General features: G+C 41.5%; 1 protein-coding gene across 1 annotated transcript in view; it reads left to right on the plus strand.

Moving 5' to 3' along the window:
• Positions 1 to 19,668, plus strand: part of TMEM237 (transmembrane protein 237) — an 86,103-nt gene that overhangs the window by 52,672 nt on the left and 13,763 nt on the right. Inside the window, exons 5-11 of the mRNA XM_077450161.1 lie at positions 4,032 to 4,124; positions 5,735 to 5,855; positions 6,216 to 6,376; positions 10,571 to 10,694; positions 12,354 to 12,545; positions 14,035 to 14,108; positions 18,348 to 18,441. Coding sequence (XP_077306287.1) covers positions 4,032 to 4,124; positions 5,735 to 5,855; positions 6,216 to 6,376; positions 10,571 to 10,694; positions 12,354 to 12,545; positions 14,035 to 14,108; positions 18,348 to 18,441 — 859 coding nt within the window. The remainder of the gene's footprint in view (positions 1 to 4,031; positions 4,125 to 5,734; positions 5,856 to 6,215; positions 6,377 to 10,570; positions 10,695 to 12,353; positions 12,546 to 14,034; positions 14,109 to 18,347; positions 18,442 to 19,668) is intronic.

The raw sequence follows: 19,668 nt of genomic DNA on the forward strand, positions 1-19,668 counted from the left end.
CGTTAATCGAGAGAGCGGAGGTTGGTTCCAGATTTGGAAGGCGTGTGGGGGTGCAGGTCCGGTCTAAGCGAGTGAAGGTAGGATTCCGCTTCCGATGGGTCCTGGAAAGAAAGTTGGTCTTCTTTAGACGACTTTATCCGTAAGGTAGCCGGGAAGGCCAGAGTAAACTTTATTTGCTGCTTGAATAGTTCAGAGCATATTGGCTGGAAGGCTTTCCTCTTCTTGGAGACGTCGATAGAATAGTCGGCAAAAAGGAGTATTTTAACCCCATCAATGTAGAGGTCAGGGGACTGCCTGAATTTCTGGAGAAGGAGCGACTTATCAGCATAATTGAGGTATTTCACAATGATGGGTCGTGGGGACTTCCGTTCGGCATTGAAGGATCCCATACGGTGAGCACGTTCAACCGCAAAAGGGCCTGGTAGGCCCATGGCTTCTGGAATGCGTTTAGAGCAAAACTCCATTAGGGCAGTTGCAGGGAGCGACTCAGGAACGCCGACAAAAGGCAGGTTGCTCCGTCTGGACCTATTTTCCAGGTCTTCCAATTTTTGGAGGATGAACTGGTTGGTTTTATCTTGGGATTGTTCTGTGGCCTGAGCTTGGTAGAGTTCATCTTCTACCTCTGATACACGGTGTTCCAGTTCGTTCAGTCTGGTAATGTGTTCAGTAAGTTGTGTTTTTAGCTGTTGCATGCCAGCGTTGACTGCCTTCTCCACAGAGGCTGCTATCATGGGGGTAAGGAGAGCCGCCACAGCCTGTGCAATGCGATGCGTGTGGCCTTCATCCCCGGTGGGGCTGTGGGAGAGAGTGACCGCTGGTGGGGTCTGGTGCTGGGCCGGTGAAGGATTCTGTCCCTGGGGAGGAGCGGTGTGTGAGGGAGGGAAAGCCGGAGCAGCAGCGCCACTAACCTCCATGTCTGACACCTGTGCGTTCGTTCCAGCGTTAGTGTAGGCCGAAGCCGGGGGCTCGATTTGCGGCCTGTCCGACGAGTCTGCCGCGGCCGCGTACGAACGGGCGCCGGTTTTCTCCATGAATCGGTCCATCTGTGCCCGGATGGTGAGGAGGAATCACCGGTGATGATGTCTGGGCTGGGGGGCCACTCAGGCCGATTTTTTTAGGCCGATTTTAGGGTGCCCGGAGCGGGAGCTGTGAGAAGGCGCAGCTAGCACATGCGGCGCCGGAATCAGAAGTCCCAGATTGCTCTTTATATCCTAGGGGGCTATTTTTAAAGACAAGGCAGAACAAGGTAAACTTGATTTTTTAGGATTCCCCAGCAATTTTTACATATATTTTTAAAGGTAAGAACACTGGGTCAGTGAATACAAAAAAGGAGGGAATCTGATCATGAATGGAGAATAAGCAGTGGAGTTTTTACAGTTGCACTGGTACCTCCCCTGTTTCTGTAGAGCTGTAATAAATGAATATATGTCTATGTGGGCATAACAAATGGAAGTAATGCATAACATCAAGTGATTCCATGCTGCAGCCCGCTGTTGGCTGATGTCACAGAGCCGGTCCAGACGCATGTAAGATTGCGACAATGAAGTCGGGATGGGCCTACATGCCTGGACTTACACTTGGCTCAGCCTCTCAGCGAGCCGCTCGCTTCTGCCCCCTTCACTGCTCAGCGTTCCAGTGAGCGAGGAGGGGGCAGGGCAGATAGAGGTGACTGACAGTCACCAGCTCTCTGCTCAGGGAGCCCTGAGAACAGAACAATCGGCAGTGTTTGATCTCTCAGTTCTCGGTGTTAGAGCCTGTGGGGGACAGATGCAGCATCAGATCGATGCTGCATCCACCTAGGTAAGTATGATTAAGAAATAAAAAAAACAAACCCCTTACTTCTCTTTTAATAGTAAAAATGACAGAAGCAAATACACCACTTTAAAGGAGACCTAAAGTCAATGATTGGCACATAGGTACCTCTGTTCTGGACTGTGATCCTCCAGAGTCCCGATGACTGCCAGCTCAGTGAAGATTGTTCTGCGAGCTCCAGGCATATGACTAGATCTGTTTAAGGGGATAGCACTGATTGACTGTTCAGGCAAAGACGGCCAACTAGAGCCTACACTTCATGCAGAGCTGGTGATTCACCATGAGTAATAGAGGGAATAGGTGATGGCTGCTGGGATGCCAGAAGACCCTGGATTCTGATAGTGGTTTCGTTTTGAGGAAAAAGAGGAGTCTGGATTTTTTCTTAATGCCAGTCTTAGAGGTACCAGCGGACCTAATAGCCCTGGCATAACATTGCAATCATTCCAGTTATGTGCAACAATGGCATTTAGCAATCACCTGATCTTCCAGCTCATTTTAAGGTTTCCAGCATAATAGGTACAGTGCCTTGAAAAAGTATTCATATCCCTTGACATTTTCCAAATTTTGTCATGTTACAACCAAAAACATAAATCTATTTTATGTGATAGACCAACACAAAGTGGCACATAATTGTAAAGTGTAAGAATATTTTTTTTACAAATATCTGAAAAGTGTGGTGTGCATTTGTATTCAGCCCCCCTGAGTCAATACTTTGTAGAACTACCTTTCACTCCAATTACAGCTGCAATTCTTTTTGGGTGTGCTGCGATCAGCTTTGCACATCTAGACAGTGACTTTTTTGCCCATTCTTCTTATCACAATAGGTCAAACTCTAGCAGATTGGCTGAAGAGGGTCTGTGAACAGCAATTTTCAAAACTTGCCAGATTCTCAATTGGATTTAGGTCTGGACTTTGACTGGACCATTTTAACACATGGATATGCTTTGATATAAAACATTCCATTGTAACTCTGGCTGTACGTTTAGGGTCGTGGACCTGCTGGAAGGTGAACCTCTGCCCCAGATTCTAGCAGAAGGGGCCCAAAGGGTGGCGCCCAAGAGTTGAAATTCCTCGTAGTACGCCACTACATTTGTGTTTGTGGCACGATAATTGTGTACTGTTGGTATGCAAGACAAGATCCTGGCACATGCCCTTTTGACAAAAATCAGACACTTGGTAGGCCAACAATCGTACCGTGTCTATGAGGCTTTAGATTGCCCTGAGTTTGGCTCCATCCATCTTCCCATCAACTCTGACCAGCTTCCCTGTCCCTGCTGAAGAAAATCACCCCCACAACATGATGCTGCCACCATGTTTTTCGGTGGGGATGGTGTGTTCACGTGCAGTGTTAGTTTTTGTCACCCATAGCGTTTTTGCTTTTAGGCCAAAAAGTTTAATTTTTGTCTCGCCTGACGATAGTACCTTAGTCAACATGTTTGCTATGTCCCCCACATGGCTTCACGCAAACTTCAAACAGGACTTGTTATGGCTTTCTTTCAACAATGGCTTTCTTTATACCACTCTTCCATAAAGGCCAGATTTGTGGAGTGCATGACTAATTGGATTGAACAGTGCTCGATGAGATGTTCAAAGCTTGGGATATTTTTTTTTATAACCTAACCCTGCTTTAAACTTCTTCCACAACTTTATGCCTGACCTGTCTGATGTGTTCTTCTGCCTTTATGATGCTGTTTGTTCACTAAGGTTCTCTAACAAATCTCTGAGGGCTTCGCAGAACAGCTGTATTTACACTAAATTACACACAGGTGGACTCTATTAACTAATTAGGTGACTTCTGACGGCAACGGGGTATCGGAGTAAAGGGGGCTGAATAACAAATACACGCCACTTTTGAGATATTTATTTGTAAAAAAAAGTTTGAAAGCCATTTATAATTTTTCTTCCACTTCACAATTATATGCCAAATTGACATTTTTGGTTGTAACATTACAATAACATGACATGGCAAATTTCAAGGGGGTATGAATGCTTTTTCAAGGCACTGTATATAATATCATGTATATGCCTGTTTGAAAGAAAAACATAGGTATAAAACATTCGATTTTGACATTTGAATATGTGTACAATTTCGCATTTGTTGCTCAGGACTTTTGCAATGTGGTTGGAAACATTGATAACTTGCCTTTCCCAGCTTTGCGTAGAAGGAAAGTTACTTTACATACTGATATATTTTTTTTTATTTTTTTACCTTTTTTCAGACGAGCCTATACAAGACACCGATTTAAGGCCCTCTGAAAGCAAAGAACCTATTACACCTGAAAGGCGAAGGAAGAAAAAGAAGAAACTGATAGGTTTGTTGCTTGGACAATTGCTAATCGTTTCTACTTCTATTATGAAAACATTCATAGCCAAGAAAAAAATGAAAAGCTGAACTTTAGGCAGATTTAAAAGCACTAATTCATACAGTTGTCAATTACATGATAAAACTCAAATTCTATTTTGTAAAAGCAACTAGGGTAAGTACTATCTGTCTTTATATAAGCCTCCTGTCATCCCTAATGCTCAGATTGAGGGAGTTGCAGCACTAGTAGCCAATCGGGTGCACTGAATGCACATGAGCTGACAAGGAACTTGCTGACATGAAGAGAGAGTAAAGTGATGACATCACCAAACTGATGGTGCTCCCCTTTGTTTCTTTTTCATTGTCCAGCCACGGGCTGGGGGCAGGGAGGAGACCACGTTCTCCTGCTTAACTGTAACAGACAAAAGTCAGGTAACCAGCCTGGTTGTGATATCTAGTAGGGTTTATAAATCTCTGCACTGTGTGAATAAAGTTAGAAATCCTTTGCCAGGTGTACCAGCGGATTTGTCTGCCTGGAGTTCGTATAAAGGTCTGATGGTAGGTAAACACTGGCAGGGTGAAGCACAGCTGCTTATTCCTAAGCAGGGCACCTGTACTTTTATCTAGTAACTGGAGCTTTTTTCAGTTTAGGTTACATAGTTACATAGGTTACATTGACTCACTAAAAAAAAAATGGTCAAAAATTTGCCTCCAGCCAAAAAAGACTTTTCATAACCATCCCAGAATGTTCTGAATCCAACACTTTTTTTGGGAGTGTTGGATTCTTGTCCTCTCTTTCTACGCTTTGATTGCCTCCACCAGCCCCTAGATCACTACAGGGCATATTAGTATTGTAGGGTCTTGTGGGAGGAACCACGGTGCACCAGAAAAGCAACACAGAAGTGTTGTATTCAGAAGAGTCTTCAAACAATGATATCTTTGCCGTACATAAGTGATCGGTGGCCTGGATGAGGCAGATATCAAATATCTTATTTGCAGAGGGGTACATTTTGACCATTATTATTTAAAGCGATACTAAAGCTTCCATTCTTTAAGATTAAAATAATAAACATGTTGCACATGTCTCGTGCACATTGTTGGATCAAGATCGGGCTTAGGTAAGTATAAGGTGGGACTGAGGGGCTCATCTTACACTGAAGGTTTTTTTACCTTAATGCAGAGAATGCATTAAGTTGGAAAAAAAAAACCCTCAGCCTTTAGAAACACTTTAAGCAATGGAGTTGCTTTACATTTTGTAGCCAAGTGTCCATACGGTATTGTTCTATTTGTATACCAAAGAAGGAATAAGGGTCCCCCTAGATTAGTCTATAGTAATAAGGGTGGACATTCCTTCTGGATTTTGCCATTGGAGTACACAATTAAATATGATAATACTAACTATGCACTAGCTGAGCTCTGAATGATACGTTTCAGGGATTTGTTTCCTAGAAGTAGACTTTCAATTTTAATGGAAATAGCCCAGCTGTCTGTGACCCCTCTGTGTATGCATAAAGAGGTAATCCGTCCCACGGACCAACTTGAAAAAAACGAAAGAAAGCCATAACGAATGTTTTTTTTAAATTTCTAAATGTATGACGAAAACGTTTTTTTCTTTCTCAGATGCTGAAACTTCATTTACCAATCAAACGCTTAATAGCTCATCAGTTGTGGAGAATGGCAATGGCACAGATTATCCGCTTTCAGAGGAAGGGGTTGTTCGTAAACCTCGCCGGAGAGCAAAGTGAGTGTATAATTGATGGTGTAATGCCTTGTCTTTAATATGGACGCAGTTGCCTTCTTCTGTGTTACTTGAATCAGCCTGTCAAAGAAGAGTTTCCACAAGCGAGATGTTTGAAATCTCCATGCCTGTTTTTCTGAACAGTGCAGTTTTTTGCATACAGTGGTAATGTGTTGGGACTGAAAATGGGCAGTATATTGTATTATAAGTGCACAAACATCTATTTGTACCATATGAAAAACAATGTATTTAAAAAATATAAAAAGTCAAACGGTAAAAGAAATATACAAAAGATATGGGCCTTGGAATCCAATCCACAGTAAAGTTGTAAAATAATATTTTTCCTTCCTTTTTCTGCATTAGAAAAACACGACCTGCAGAACAGGGATATCCTAATGATATGGGTGTAGAAGATGAAGATATCATTCATGACGGGCAAGCAAAAATTCCAGCACACCATCCTGCATTCATTGTACCCTCCCTGACAAGCCAACCTGTGGGAAAACTTTTTGTGGAAAAGAATAGTAAGTAACCAGGCTAAAACAATAGCTAAGTAATCAGCACGTTAGCCTTACAGTTTAGTTCTCCCCAGATAAATAGACATGTGCAATTCGTTTTGGTTCCCGATACAAATTCGATATTTGACAATATGTACTTACATATGCATACATTATGCAATTCAAAATTATAAAAAAAAAAACCTGCAAAATAAAAAAATAAATAAATTAAATACCAGACCTTTATCCGAGCATGCAACCTGGCAGGCCAGGAAAGGGGAGGGACTTGCGAACGCCCACTCTCCTGAACCATACTAGGTCACATGCCTTCAACATGGGGAGGGTGCTTTGGGGTGCCAAGTTGATGGGGACAAGGACCTCTTCCCCCGCAACTCTGGCCAGTGGCTGTGGGGGTCTGCAGGCGGGGGGGGGTTATTGGAATCTGAAAGCCCCCTTTAAGGGTGAACCCGCCCCATGTGACCTTATTTGCCAGGGGTATGCTGGGTCGGTGACATTGCAAGTGGGCGGGGCCACCTGGTGATGTCACTGGGTGGCCCCAGCCCTAATTTATTTAAGAGCTGTCAAGTGGCGGAGCTGGCAGACTGCAGAAGTCTTCTTAGAGACTGAATGTGGTTTTTTAAAATTGTATTTATTTATTTTTCGGGGTGGTGGCTGGCGTCGTGATTTATGATGGATCTACACCGGGGGGTGTTTTCTTTTTATAATTTCGATATTATTTTTTTCTTTTAACCCTTTCATGACTAAGCCTATTTTTGGCATTTGGTGTTTACAAGTTAAAATCCATATTTTTTGCAAGAAAATTACTTGGAACCCCCAAAGATTATATATCTATATATATTTTTAGCAGAGACTCTAGAGAATAAAACGGCGATTGTTGCAATATTTTATGTCACACGGTATTTGCGCAGCGGTGTTTTAAACTCAACTTTTTGGGAAAAGGAACACTTTCATGAATTAAAAAAAAAGAAACAGTAAAAATAGCCCTATTTTTTTGCATAATGTGAAAGATAATGTTATGCCGAGTAAATAGATACCAAACATGTTACACTATATAATTGCACGCACTCGTGGAATGACGACAAACTACAGTACCTAAAAATCTCAATAGGCGACGCTTTAATTTTTTTTTCACGGTTACCAGGTTAGAGTTACAGAGGAGGTCTAGTGCTAGAATTATTGCTCTCACTCTGACAATCGCGGTGATAACTCACATGTGTGATTTGAACACCGTTTACATATGCGGGCGCGACTTCCGTATGCGTTTTTGCATCCCTCCTTTACACTTCAAAGTATTCAGATCACCGTTTTCGGCGACTCCGAATACTGTATATATTTTAAAACCGGCGCCATTGGCAGCCGAGTAAACAGGAAGTGATGTCATGATGACGCTTCCGTGTTTACTATTAGGAGACTGGAATGAAGCCGCTTACGGCTTCATTCCAGTCCCTGCCCAGCAATCAGAGGCATCCGATTGTGTATCGGTGCTCCCGATTGAGGCAAGAGCGGCGGGAGGGGGGGAGTCCCCTCCCGCTCCTCCGGCATAACAGCTGAGCGGCTTTTAGCTGCATTGGTTGTTATGGCTGGATAGCCGATCGCCCGCTGTGAAAAACGGTACCGGGATGATGCCTGCAGGTGCGGGCATCATCCCGGTATAACCCCCAGAAGCCGAGTACGCACATCTGCGTACGCTCGGCGGGAAGGGGTTAACCACCTCATGCCCGCGCTATAGCTGAAAGACAGTTACAGCGCGGTGCTCAATTGCCGGGACGCCGCTACAGGTGCGCATCGGGGGAAATCTCTGTGGGCGGTGTCCCTTGGACACAGCCAATCACAGATTGTGCTAAATGGCCAATCACAATGCCCATTTAGCACTTGATCGGAGTGTCCAATGAGTGATGATCTCATATGTAAACATATGAGATCATCTCTCATACAGATACCTCGTGTGAGGAGGGAGAGCTTCCTGCTGCAGTGTGAGTGAAAAAAATCACACATTACAGTGCCACACTAACACAACACAGTGCCATCTGTCCCCAGTGGCACCTGTCAGTGCCATCTGTCCCCAGTGCCACGTGCCATCTGTTATCAGTGCCACATATTGGTGCCATCTGTCATCAGTGCCATGTATTGGTGCCATCTGTGCCACACCAGTGTCACGTGTCATTGTCCTGGTGCTCCAGGGCCTTCAAAAGTGTAATAGGTAGTCAACAAGTTAGAGGTGTAATTTATGCTCCTAGAACACATGATGGCGCTCCCTGCATGTTGGGCCTCTCTATGTAGCTAGGGAAAAGTCATAATACTTACTTACATAATGTATTTTGGGGCGTCATTTGTGGTATACACATGCCATGTGAGAGAAATTGCCTATTACAATGACAATTTCGTGCAAAGAATTGTGGGAAAAAAATTATAACATCAAAAACCTCACCATGCATCTTACTAAATACCTTGGACTGTCTACTTTCAAAAAAGGGGTCATTTTGGGGGGTATTTGTACTTGTCTGGCTTGTTCGGGTCACAAGAAATGAGACAGGCCACCAGTACATCAGGTGCAATCCATTTTTTATGATTTGCACCACAGTTGTAGATTCTATAACCTACTAATTTGGGTTATTTTTACCAAAGATATGTAGCAGTAAATTTTGGCCGCAATTTATATCAAGAAAAATTAATTTGCTAAATTTTATCACAGAAACAAAGAAAAATGCATTTTTTTTTTTTAATTTGATCAAATACCACCAAAAGAAAGCTCTATTTGTTTGAAAAAAAGGACAAATAATTAATCTGGGTATGCTATTACATTACTGAGTAATTGTCATTCAAAATGTGAGAGCACCGAAAACTGGTCTGGTTAGGAGGGGGGGTTTAAGTTCCCAGTAGGCAAGTGGTTAATAAAAGAATAGTCAAAAACTTGTTTTGTGTTGTTTTTATACACTTTTTTTGTGAAATGAGTAGGGGTACGTAGTACCCCTGCTCATTCATATGGGGGGGGGGGGGTCCAGGGATCTGGGAGCCCCCTTTGTTTGTTTTTTTTACAATCTGTTGTCAGTGGGAAACCCACTGTCAGCTAAAAAATCATCTGTTGTTAACGACGTGGCAGCTGGCTTCTCGGCCCGCTCCTTACCAACCAGCTATTGGGGGTGACCCCCATGCTGCATGTGAGGACTACCGCATATGATACCACCAGCAAAACCCTGGTGATAGATCTTGCATCTCTTTTTTACTTTCTGTTACGTTTTGTGAATTGGACTTAACAGCTTACAGCTGTTTTTTTGCGATATATACTGGCACATTTTTTTTTATTTTGTGTTAAATACCGCATAATAAATAATTAAAAAAAAAGTGTGTGTGTGTATGTATATATGTGTATATATATATATATATATATATATATATATATATATATATATATATATATATATATATATATATATATATATATATATATACACATACACACACACACACACACTATAATTTGTTTATATTTCTTATCAATTTTTTTGTGATCAGGACTTTTTTTTTTTTTTTTTTACCGCATTTTGATAATTTTTGCAAATTAGTCACATGACCATATTAGTGCATGCAGTAATGTTTAGTGAATTGACCTCTCTGTCTCATGCAATTGAAGCGTACAGAAACTGTTAGCCAAAAATAAAAATAGAATCCTCCTTTATGGTAAAAGCCATATACCAATGGATTTTCTTATCATTTACCTATGTGTAAAATTAAATTGTGGGTTTTAATGCAACAAGTCAGTATTTGGGACATTTAGCCTATCTACCTACAACAATAATAAAGTAAATGAAGCAGACATATAAAGTATTACATCACTGAAGATGATTTGTTTGTCTCCAGGTTCACGTTTCGTTAGGTTGGAGCTCTTGATTGCAGTTGAAGTTATAACTCTGTTTAAAAGCATACATATTAAAATGGAATTATGTATTGCAAATAACAAAAATATCAGGAAAAGACATACATCGCACTGAAAATACAAAAGATTTGTGTTGTGGCTCATGTATGGCTCCCAATATATTTTGTGTATGCAGTAAGATGTAATCGCCAACTCTTTGTAAAACAATAAGTTGTAATCACCAGGTTTGTGTAATAACATTTGTGTGCAAAGAATACATTGAATTCCTATTACTCCATTATTACACAAAAGATTCTCAGTAAACTGATTTTGTTATTTTACTCTAGGAAAATTTCTAGCTGCTGACAGAACTGGTATTGTCAAAACCACAGAACAAGTTGACGATTTTTTGGATGTTAAGCCAACATGGACCAGCATGGACGTTTCTCTTACTGTACATCGTGCCTTCAGGTGAAGTCACTAGTGCTGTGTTAAACATGAATGCCAGTCAAATGAGATTGTTGAATTTAAAAACCATTGCAACTTACTATTTTTATGGCAATGTGAGATAATCTAATCCACAGGTCTGTAGTATGTGACAGTTTCTATGGAGTTTATTATTAGTCTATGAAGTATGAATGTTTTTTGCTCATCTATGACACACTAAAGCCCCATACACACTATCAGTTTTTCTGCTGAGTTTTTCCTTCAGATTGACCAAAACCATATAATATGAGGCCATGCCTTAGGAGTTTCAATTTTTATGCAATCAGGCAGGCCCTTGTACTACATGGTTTTGGTAAACCTGAAGGAAAAACTCAGCAGAAAAACCGATAGTGTGTATGGGGCTTAAGAAGTAAAAAAAGGCTGCAAGTAGAAACGGAAATTAAAGCTGAACTGTGAACTCCAGACAGTACCAGCTACCCCCCCCCCCCCCCCAACCTACACCCATTTCCCCCTGCACTGTGATGCCGTGTGCACACGGCCGGACTTTCGGACAGGCTAGGTCCGACGAAATCGGTCTGTCACATAATCCGATCGTGTGTGGGGTAATCCGATGATTTTTCGTTAAGAAAAATTCAACGGACCTAGAAATAGAACAGGTTTCAAATCTGTCCAACAGACTCAATTACTATAGGGGAAAAACCGTTCGTCTGTATGTTGGTCTGACGGACCAAATACGACGCAAGGGAAGCTATTGGCTACTGGCTATTGAACTTCCTTTTTTAGTCCCGTCTTACGTCATCGTGTTCAAAATGAACGGACTTGGTCCGTTCGTGTGTGGCCAAGTCCGTTTGTTCGGAAAGTTTGTCGGAACTCCGCCAAAAGTCAGTCGGACCTAGTCCTCCAGAAAGTCCGGTCGTGTGTACGCGGCATTAAGGTTAAAAGCCAATTGGGCCTATCATGTAAGGAATAAGGTGAGCTGCTTACCTTATTTCTTGCTCCTCTTTAACGTACACCCAGGTAGAGCCACTTCTCTTTGCTGCTCAACTGGTCACAGGTTATCTTGCATCACCACATACAATGCAGGAACGTTGAAGGCTCATCTTCATACCAGGGGTGGCGCTGACTGCTAGGGGGTGACATATTAGGTACGTATTGCTGCTTATTTGTAACCCCCTAATCCAAACAAGCCACTCCCCTTGCAATGCAGGGTTCATTTTTTACAGCTGACTGAACTTCATATGTAAACATTTTTCACATTAGTAATGAAGGCTGACCATGCCCATGACTATCTGACTGGTACAATCTTCTTAAATCTACCAACAGATATGTAGCGCAAGGGCCTGCCTGATTGGATACAGACTGAATAGATTGTTTAGGTAGGTTCTCACATTAAATTGTTTTGGTAAATCTAAAGGGGGCTGTACACTGATTGTACAATCACATTGTAGTATGTATAGCCAGCTTAATAGGCTTGGTGATGCTGTAGAAAGTACAGATATTTTTTTAAAATATTTGTAGCATTTCCAAAATAACATAAAATGGATATGTTTTGCTCTGCAATATTTCAACGCAGATAATCCTTATTGGGGTGCGTCTTTTGAATGCAAGATTTTACAATGCAACATCCTTTCTTTAACTGAAGTAGAAATATGAATTTGAATGATTTTCTCTTTCTTATTGCAGGGTGATCGGACTTTTCTGCAGTGGATTCCTTGCTGGTTACACAGTATGGAATATTGTTTTCATTTATGTACTTTCTGGTAGCCAGCTAACTACTCTTCCCAAGCTTCTGGAAATCTACAAAGACTTGGCATATCCATCCCAGAGCTTGCTGTATTGTTTGTTGGCCCTCAGCGCAGTTTCTGCGTTTGACAGGTAATTTTTTTTCAATGATTCTTTTTTGCTGTGTGTGATGTTTTTCGGTGTGCATGTGAAATGGCACCCCCAGGACTGATCGAGAATAAAAGTTTTACTAAACCCACAACAGTAAAATCAGTCTGTATATGCAGTAAAGCATGGTTCTTCAAACTATGGTCCTCCAGTTGTTCAGGAACTACAATTCCCATCATGCCTAGTCATGTCTGTGAATGTCAGAGTTTTACAATGCCTCAAGGGATGTGTAGTTTCGCAACAGCTGAAGGGCCGTAGTTTGAGGATCCTTGCAGTAAAGCATGCCTGTTATACTCACTATGGAACCTAAAGGGTTAATCCCCTGCATTGTGTAAAAAGGCTGTTTTGATCCTGTCGTCTGTGATCATCCTCTTCTCCCACAGTCCCCAACCTATCTGCTGATAGAACAGAGCCTTGGGGGCAAGCTGCACATGCTCTGTTTGGTGTGTATTGCTAGAGTTTTCTTTTCTTGGGAGAGTGCATGTGATCAGCATTGTCCATACAGCGGGTCAGGGGTCATGCAGCCTAATAGGACAATCAGGGGAGAATGAAAACTCCTCCTACAAGCTTTAACCAGTGCTCTGCTGGACACTGATAGAAGTCACAAGACTGCTATCATTGCTGATGAGAAAGGGTATTTAGAAGTTTATATTTACTAAAATAATTACATTTATTTTGTTCTTTGTACTGTGGGAGACCACATATAGTGAATGCAGGGTCCTGGTTTAGTAACACTCTAAGCCCTTGCACACACGGTCGGAAATTCAGACGAAAAATGTCCGATCGGACCATGTTGTAGGATAATCCGACCGTGTGTGGGCTCCATCTGACTTTTTTCTGTCGGAATGTCCGACCAACAAAGTTTTGAGAGCTGGATATAAAATTTTCCGACAACATGGTCTGATCAGACTTTGTCTGATCGTTTGTATAGAATTCCGATCAGACAAAGTGCCACGCATTGTCAGATCAAATTACGAGACCAAAGCTATTGACTACTAGCCTGAACGTAGTCCCGTCGTAACGAACTAACGTCATCATGTTCCGAACGATCGGATTTTCCGACAACTTTGTCCGACCGTGTGTATGAAACACTAGTTTCAGACAAAATCCGTCGTAAAAAATCTGACGGATTTTGTGGTCAGAATGTACGACCGTGTGTACAAGGGCTAAATGAAAGTGGGTTTGTTCTGACCATTATATCCTGTCGCGTACCCAAGAGAGCTGAGCCCACAGTGTCCACACTGAACCTGCTTTTGTTATTTTCACTCTGCAAGTCCTGGAGAGTCTCTTTTTCAAGTATTGCATTACGAGTATTTGATTATGAGCTACACCAAAGCTAGTCACTTCATCTGTTGCTTAGTTGTGGAGTGTGTGTGTGTGTGTGTGTGTGTGTGTGTGTGTGTATATATATATATATATATATATATATGATAACTATGCACAGTTCTCTAAATGTATTTATATTTGTTACTAGGATTGATCTTGCCAGTATATCAAATGCATTTCGTGGTCTTATTGCATTGGATCCTTCAGCTGTGGCATCATTCTGTAAGTAGATAAGTGTGGATAATTCTACAAACGGCTATAAATGAACTACTTAGCAATATTTACTTAGTGATTTATATATTTTTTATTATTATTATTCAGGACTTATCCAAGTCCCTCTGCCATCTTTTATTACAAAATGAGTCCAAAGTTTCTATAATATATCATGTAAAGTTTGTTTATTACCCATATCTGCAGTCAGCCTGGACATTGTAAAGCTGGCTATTCATTTATACAATTTTCTATTTTAGACTTGCCTTCAGCTATACAGTATAGTGCAATGGCCTGCCTGATTGCATACAATTGAAAGTATTTAGGTTTGACCTCATTATATGGTTTTGCTAAATCTAAAAGGAAAATTGTACAAGAAAATAGTATAATGTACGTCCAGCCTTAATGATACAGAATATCTCCTTTCAGATAACTAGTAAACGAGGCCTCTTATCGACAATGTATACTCTGTTCCATTTTAAAGACATCCATAATAACCTTTTTATAGTTCAATTTTTATTTAACTTGCAGAAAGGTTATTTGCTATGTTATCTATGCTTAGAATAGTTTTTGACATGGTGTTATTTTTTATCTGTAATGGCTGTATGGTCCGTTTAAAGCTGGCCTCACATCTACTACCCCATTTACAGTGCTTCTTGATTTTCTGTTAGGTAAAAGCCTTAATTGTGTTTCTATTAAAAGCCTAAAGGTAAATGGTACTGCTAACTAAATTCAACTAAGTTCAACTGCCTTCTCGGGCCTCTCCATCCCATAAACGCCCCAACTGCTGACCTGAGGTCAGATAGTGATTTTTCTCTAGCAGCCATCAAGTAGCCTTCTCCTTGGTGTATTGCAAGTGGATGTCTTCTCCATTACAGTCTAAAAACAATTGGCCATACAGTGGAGCTATAAACAGGATGGGGTGCAGCTTAGTTAGCACCAACTGAGTTAAAGTACTGTTTACTTAACAATTTCTGTTAAGAAGTAGCACATTTCCATGCCTACCCAGCGGATGGTATTTTTGCTAAATAGTATTAACAGTATGAGCACACAAGAAGAGGAGTTTAACATTAGCAATTTTCTTAAAGGACACTTCAGTTTGTTTAGATCATTCTGTCCATAAAGCACATAGTAAGACTGGGGCTTGATTTAAACTTCTGAAAAAATAAATGTCTGTTTTGCCACTTGTTTGTGTGTAAAACTGTCCATAGATGTTCAGCAGGGACTGGGCAAATTTTGATCCATTCATAGCCGTCCCTTTTCAGCAGAAGTGGATGCTTGGATTGGCTACTGTCAAACGGGAATATTATAAAAAATATTTGTCCCAGCGTGGAGGATTCCTCCATCCTTGTGTGTGGATGGAGGAACTTTGTTCTTTTTTTTTTTTTGTCATTAAGCCTGTTGGCTGGTCGAAAAAACAAGTCATCTATGCAGAGCTTTAGATTTGAATGTCCACTGATTTGCTTTCTTGAATTGCAGAAGAGAGTAGAAAATGAATCCCTAATGCCACATATCCGTGCATGTGATGTGCTGTAAGAAACAACCTGAGCCAGGGCTCCCACCAGGCCAAGCCTTCAATGCATTTCGCTCCACCCCCAGAGCTTAATCCTGGGGATGGAGAACCCATTAGCGCGGGGGAGTATGAAAGCATCATCGGTAATCATCCTTAGTTTTGAACCATACCACTGGAGCTGTGTATGTGCTCAAGCAGAGCTGAAGTCCTATTTCTAACGTACATTTCATCAGCCATTGGGAATTGGGGGATAAATTACTCCCAGGGGAAGACTAACAGCTTGCGTTCCACCAATTATTATGGCATGCTTTCCAGCAGCCACATCTTTTGGGTTGTTATTGTCATGTGGGGCCCAGAGCCAATGAGGAATCATTAACAATACATGGTAAGATCGCTGCCCTTCCTACTGGATGCTGTAGTACATTGGTTTGTGAATACTGATATATAATTTTATATTGTATATAGATTGTTGCAGCATGTGGTGCTTTGAGGACAACTGACAGTTATTAGTATTCGTAGTGTACTATGGTGCAGTGTGTTGTTGCTCTGAGGTGAACAGTATTTATGTATGGGGGCCTCTCCCCTTTATAGGAGAAACAGCCCAGAAATGGTCACATGGCACTTTTAGGTCCATTGACATTGTGATGAGACTAGCAGTCGAATTATGCTTGGAGAAAGAGGGTCTGCCCCTCGAAGCAAGTCAGCTTTTGCATCTGTGCTTGAGTGATGCCTACAGTAGGTTCTTGTATGGGACTTCCACATCTCGGCCTTTATGTCAGCACTTGTGTTTTACTAAATTCAAAGCTTTTATCCATATGGCCTTTTGTGAGTATGTTTTTTGCACTTTGTTTTTTAAATAAACGAATTGAGGTTAATGCACTCTTTTGTGCCTTTTTTTTTTGTTTTTTTGTTTTTTTCATCCACTGAACCACGTCAATTGGAGAAGGAAAATTTGATTCTGATTGATAGTTGTGTGTTGCGTAGACTACACAGTGTTCCTATTTCAGTTTTATCGATCAGATGCACCTGTGTTAAACCGTGCCCTGGCAATGAATTTTCTTGCTGATCCCGGCAGTAATGAGATTGTCAGTGTGACATAGGAGGAGAGAGCAGGTGCAAACAAAAAAAAGTTATTTCCTTCTGTATTCAATTCTTATTATTGAGTAGAGGTATAGTTAAAGCCCAACTTCAGGCAGAAAAAAAAAATATATAAATTGAATTGGCTGGATTGGACATATGTAGATATCTAAGGCCTCTTAGAGCCTAGATGTCAATGAGGACCACCGTTCTAGTTTGCCTGTTTTATGCTCTGAAGACCACAAAACAGGGGCTACTAAGATAAGGCTTGTTTTATTAAATACAGTAAGATGGTTGTACATCTCTGACAGTGGTGGGAGTCTTTAATAGACTCTCTTATTTGAGTTCTCATCTGTACCTGTTTTTAATGTTCATTGCTCTTACTATGCCTGGACCAATTTGATCTGTCTGTAGTTATATTTTACAATCCGTGAATTGGGAGTAGCTGATAATATTTTTAATTGTAAAGTTGCAATTTAATTGGCTTTGTAACCGTTTTGAAGCACTGCCAGGTGTCTTTATTATTATATCAAACTGAATCTTGATGATCATCTGACATCCAAATCTATCTCTCTGCCCCTCAGCTCACCCCATCAGTCTCCTTACACATCACTGATTTACTAACAGACGTATCAGCCTGGATGTCACACCACTTCCTCAAACTAAATCTATCTAAAACCGAGCTCTTAATATTTCCTCCCCCACGTGCCGGAAATATTAAGAGCTCGGTTTTAGATAGATTTAGTTTGAGGAAGTGGTGTGACATCCAGGCTGATACGTCAAGATCAATGGCACATCAGTCCATCCCCATATGCCAGGGTGCTAGGGGTAACCTTAGACTCTGCACTGTCCTTTTCAGGCCTGCATCTAATCCCTGTCCAAATCATACCCCCTTAGCCCCGCAAAATTTCCAGAATATGCCCCTTTTTAACTAATGACACCACCAAGCATCTAATTCACTCCTTGGTTATCTCTCACCTCGACTACTGCAACTCACTCCTCATTGTATTACCTTTACATAGACTATCCCCGTTCAGTCCATAATGAATGCCACTGCAAGACTCCTCCACCTTACCAACCATTCAGTGTTCTCCACCCCTCTCTGCCAATCCCTTCACTGGCTTCCACTCACCCAACAAATAAAATTCAAAGTACTAACAATAGTAATTTACAAAGCCATCCATAACTCTGCCCTGCCCCCCCCCCCCCCCCACATCACTAACCTAGTCACAAAATACCAACCAAGCCGCTCTCTTCAGTCCTCCCAAAACCTCCTGCGCTCTAGCTCTCTTGTCACCTCCTCCCATGCTCACCTCCAGGATTTCTCCAGAGCTTCTCCCATCCTTTGCAACTCCCTACCCCAATATGTCAGACTGTCCCCCTAATCTATCCATCTTTAGATGATCCCTAAAAACCCTTCTATTTAAAGAAGCAGGATAGGCTTCTAACTAATACACTGTTCTACTCCCTCCATTAGCTCATCCCCCACAGCTATTACCTTTTTTGTATCGATTGACCCTCCCTTTTTAGATTGTAAGCTCTAAAGAGCAGGGCCTTCTGATTCCTCTTGTACCAAATTGTAACGTCTGCCTTTTATTTTGTTAAGCACTGTGCAAACTGTTGGCGCTATATAAATCCTGTATAATAATCTTCTTTTTCAGTATATGTTGTAGCTCTGTTTTTTGCTCTGAGTCAACAAATGACAAGTGATCGGATAAACTTCTACACACCTCCAACACAGAACGGCAGCTTGTGGTAAGTTCATTTTGTGCAGTCTGTTCATTTTCATAGTTGTTTTATTTTCCAGCAAGTTATTGCTCTAATCAGATTGCAAAGCGCAATATATATATATATATATATATATATATATATAATATATAATTTATAACTATATTTAAGGTATTTTCAATTTAAAGTGTAATTTAAAGGTCAGAACCTCTCCCCCCCCCCCCCTTCTTCTTTCCTTTTTTTTTTTTTTTTTCGTTTTAGTTTTGGATGGAGTAGGGCCAGATTAGAATGCTAACCCTAATCTATCCTGTTGGATGGATTCAGCCTTGTATTTATCCTGGTGACCTCTGTCATCAAGGCAGAAAGTGACGGTTTATCCAAAATATTATAGTTGTCACCAGAACAAGAGGAAGGGAACAATTATTTTATGGGGACACTTGTTCAGGTGATAGCTGCCTAAGGCTACTTTTACACTGGGGGGGGGGGGTGTTAGCTGCGCTTTACCGCTGTTATAGCGATGCTTTTCGGTCACTAGCAGGGACCCCGCTAGCGGCAGAGGAAAGGGTTAAAATGCTGCTGCCAAAGTGCTTTGCAGGCACTTTGGCAGCACTGCCCATTGATTTCAATTGCAGAGGTGGTTTAGGAGAGGTGTATACAGTGCTTCCACTTCGCCCCCAAAGATGCTGCTTGCAGGACTTTTTCCCATCCTGCAAGTGCATAGCCCCAGTGTGAAATCACTTGGGCTTTCACACTGGGGAGGCATGAGAGGTGCTCTACAGGCACTATTTTAGCGCTAAAACGCCTGAAAAGCACCTCAGTGTGAAAGTAGCTTAAAGCCTGTTACAAACTATCAGTTTTTTTTTTTTTTTTTTCGTTTTTATCCCAGCAGGCTGAATGAAAAGAAAAATGGAAGAGCTCGTACAATCCAATGTTAGTACAGCATCTCCCCACTCAGCTGTTGTGTTCTTTTCCATTGGCTGCCAGCGCTGATTGGATGCCGACCGGCAGACTTTTTTTGGTCATGCCCCTTCGCCAGAAGCCGCACATTCAGTCGGCCTTTTGACTGGCTGCTGTAAACATTGGCTGAAAGTCGGCCGGTTTCTTTTGATTGGGCTGATACCACCCGATATTTGGCCCGTGTATGTGAATGGTCTAAGCGAGAATAATTCTCTTCACTTTATAGAGATTTTCTCTAACTTCAAGTCAAGTAACGGCTTCCCAACTGCATACAAATCGCAAAATATAAACTGACAG

This window comes from Lithobates pipiens, unplaced genomic scaffold (genome assembly GCF_037356315.1).
Source record: "Lithobates pipiens isolate NorthernLeopardFrog02 unplaced genomic scaffold, aLitPip1_a1.2 Scaffold_22, whole genome shotgun sequence".
Lineage (NCBI taxonomy): Eukaryota > Metazoa > Chordata > Amphibia > Anura > Ranidae > Lithobates > Lithobates pipiens.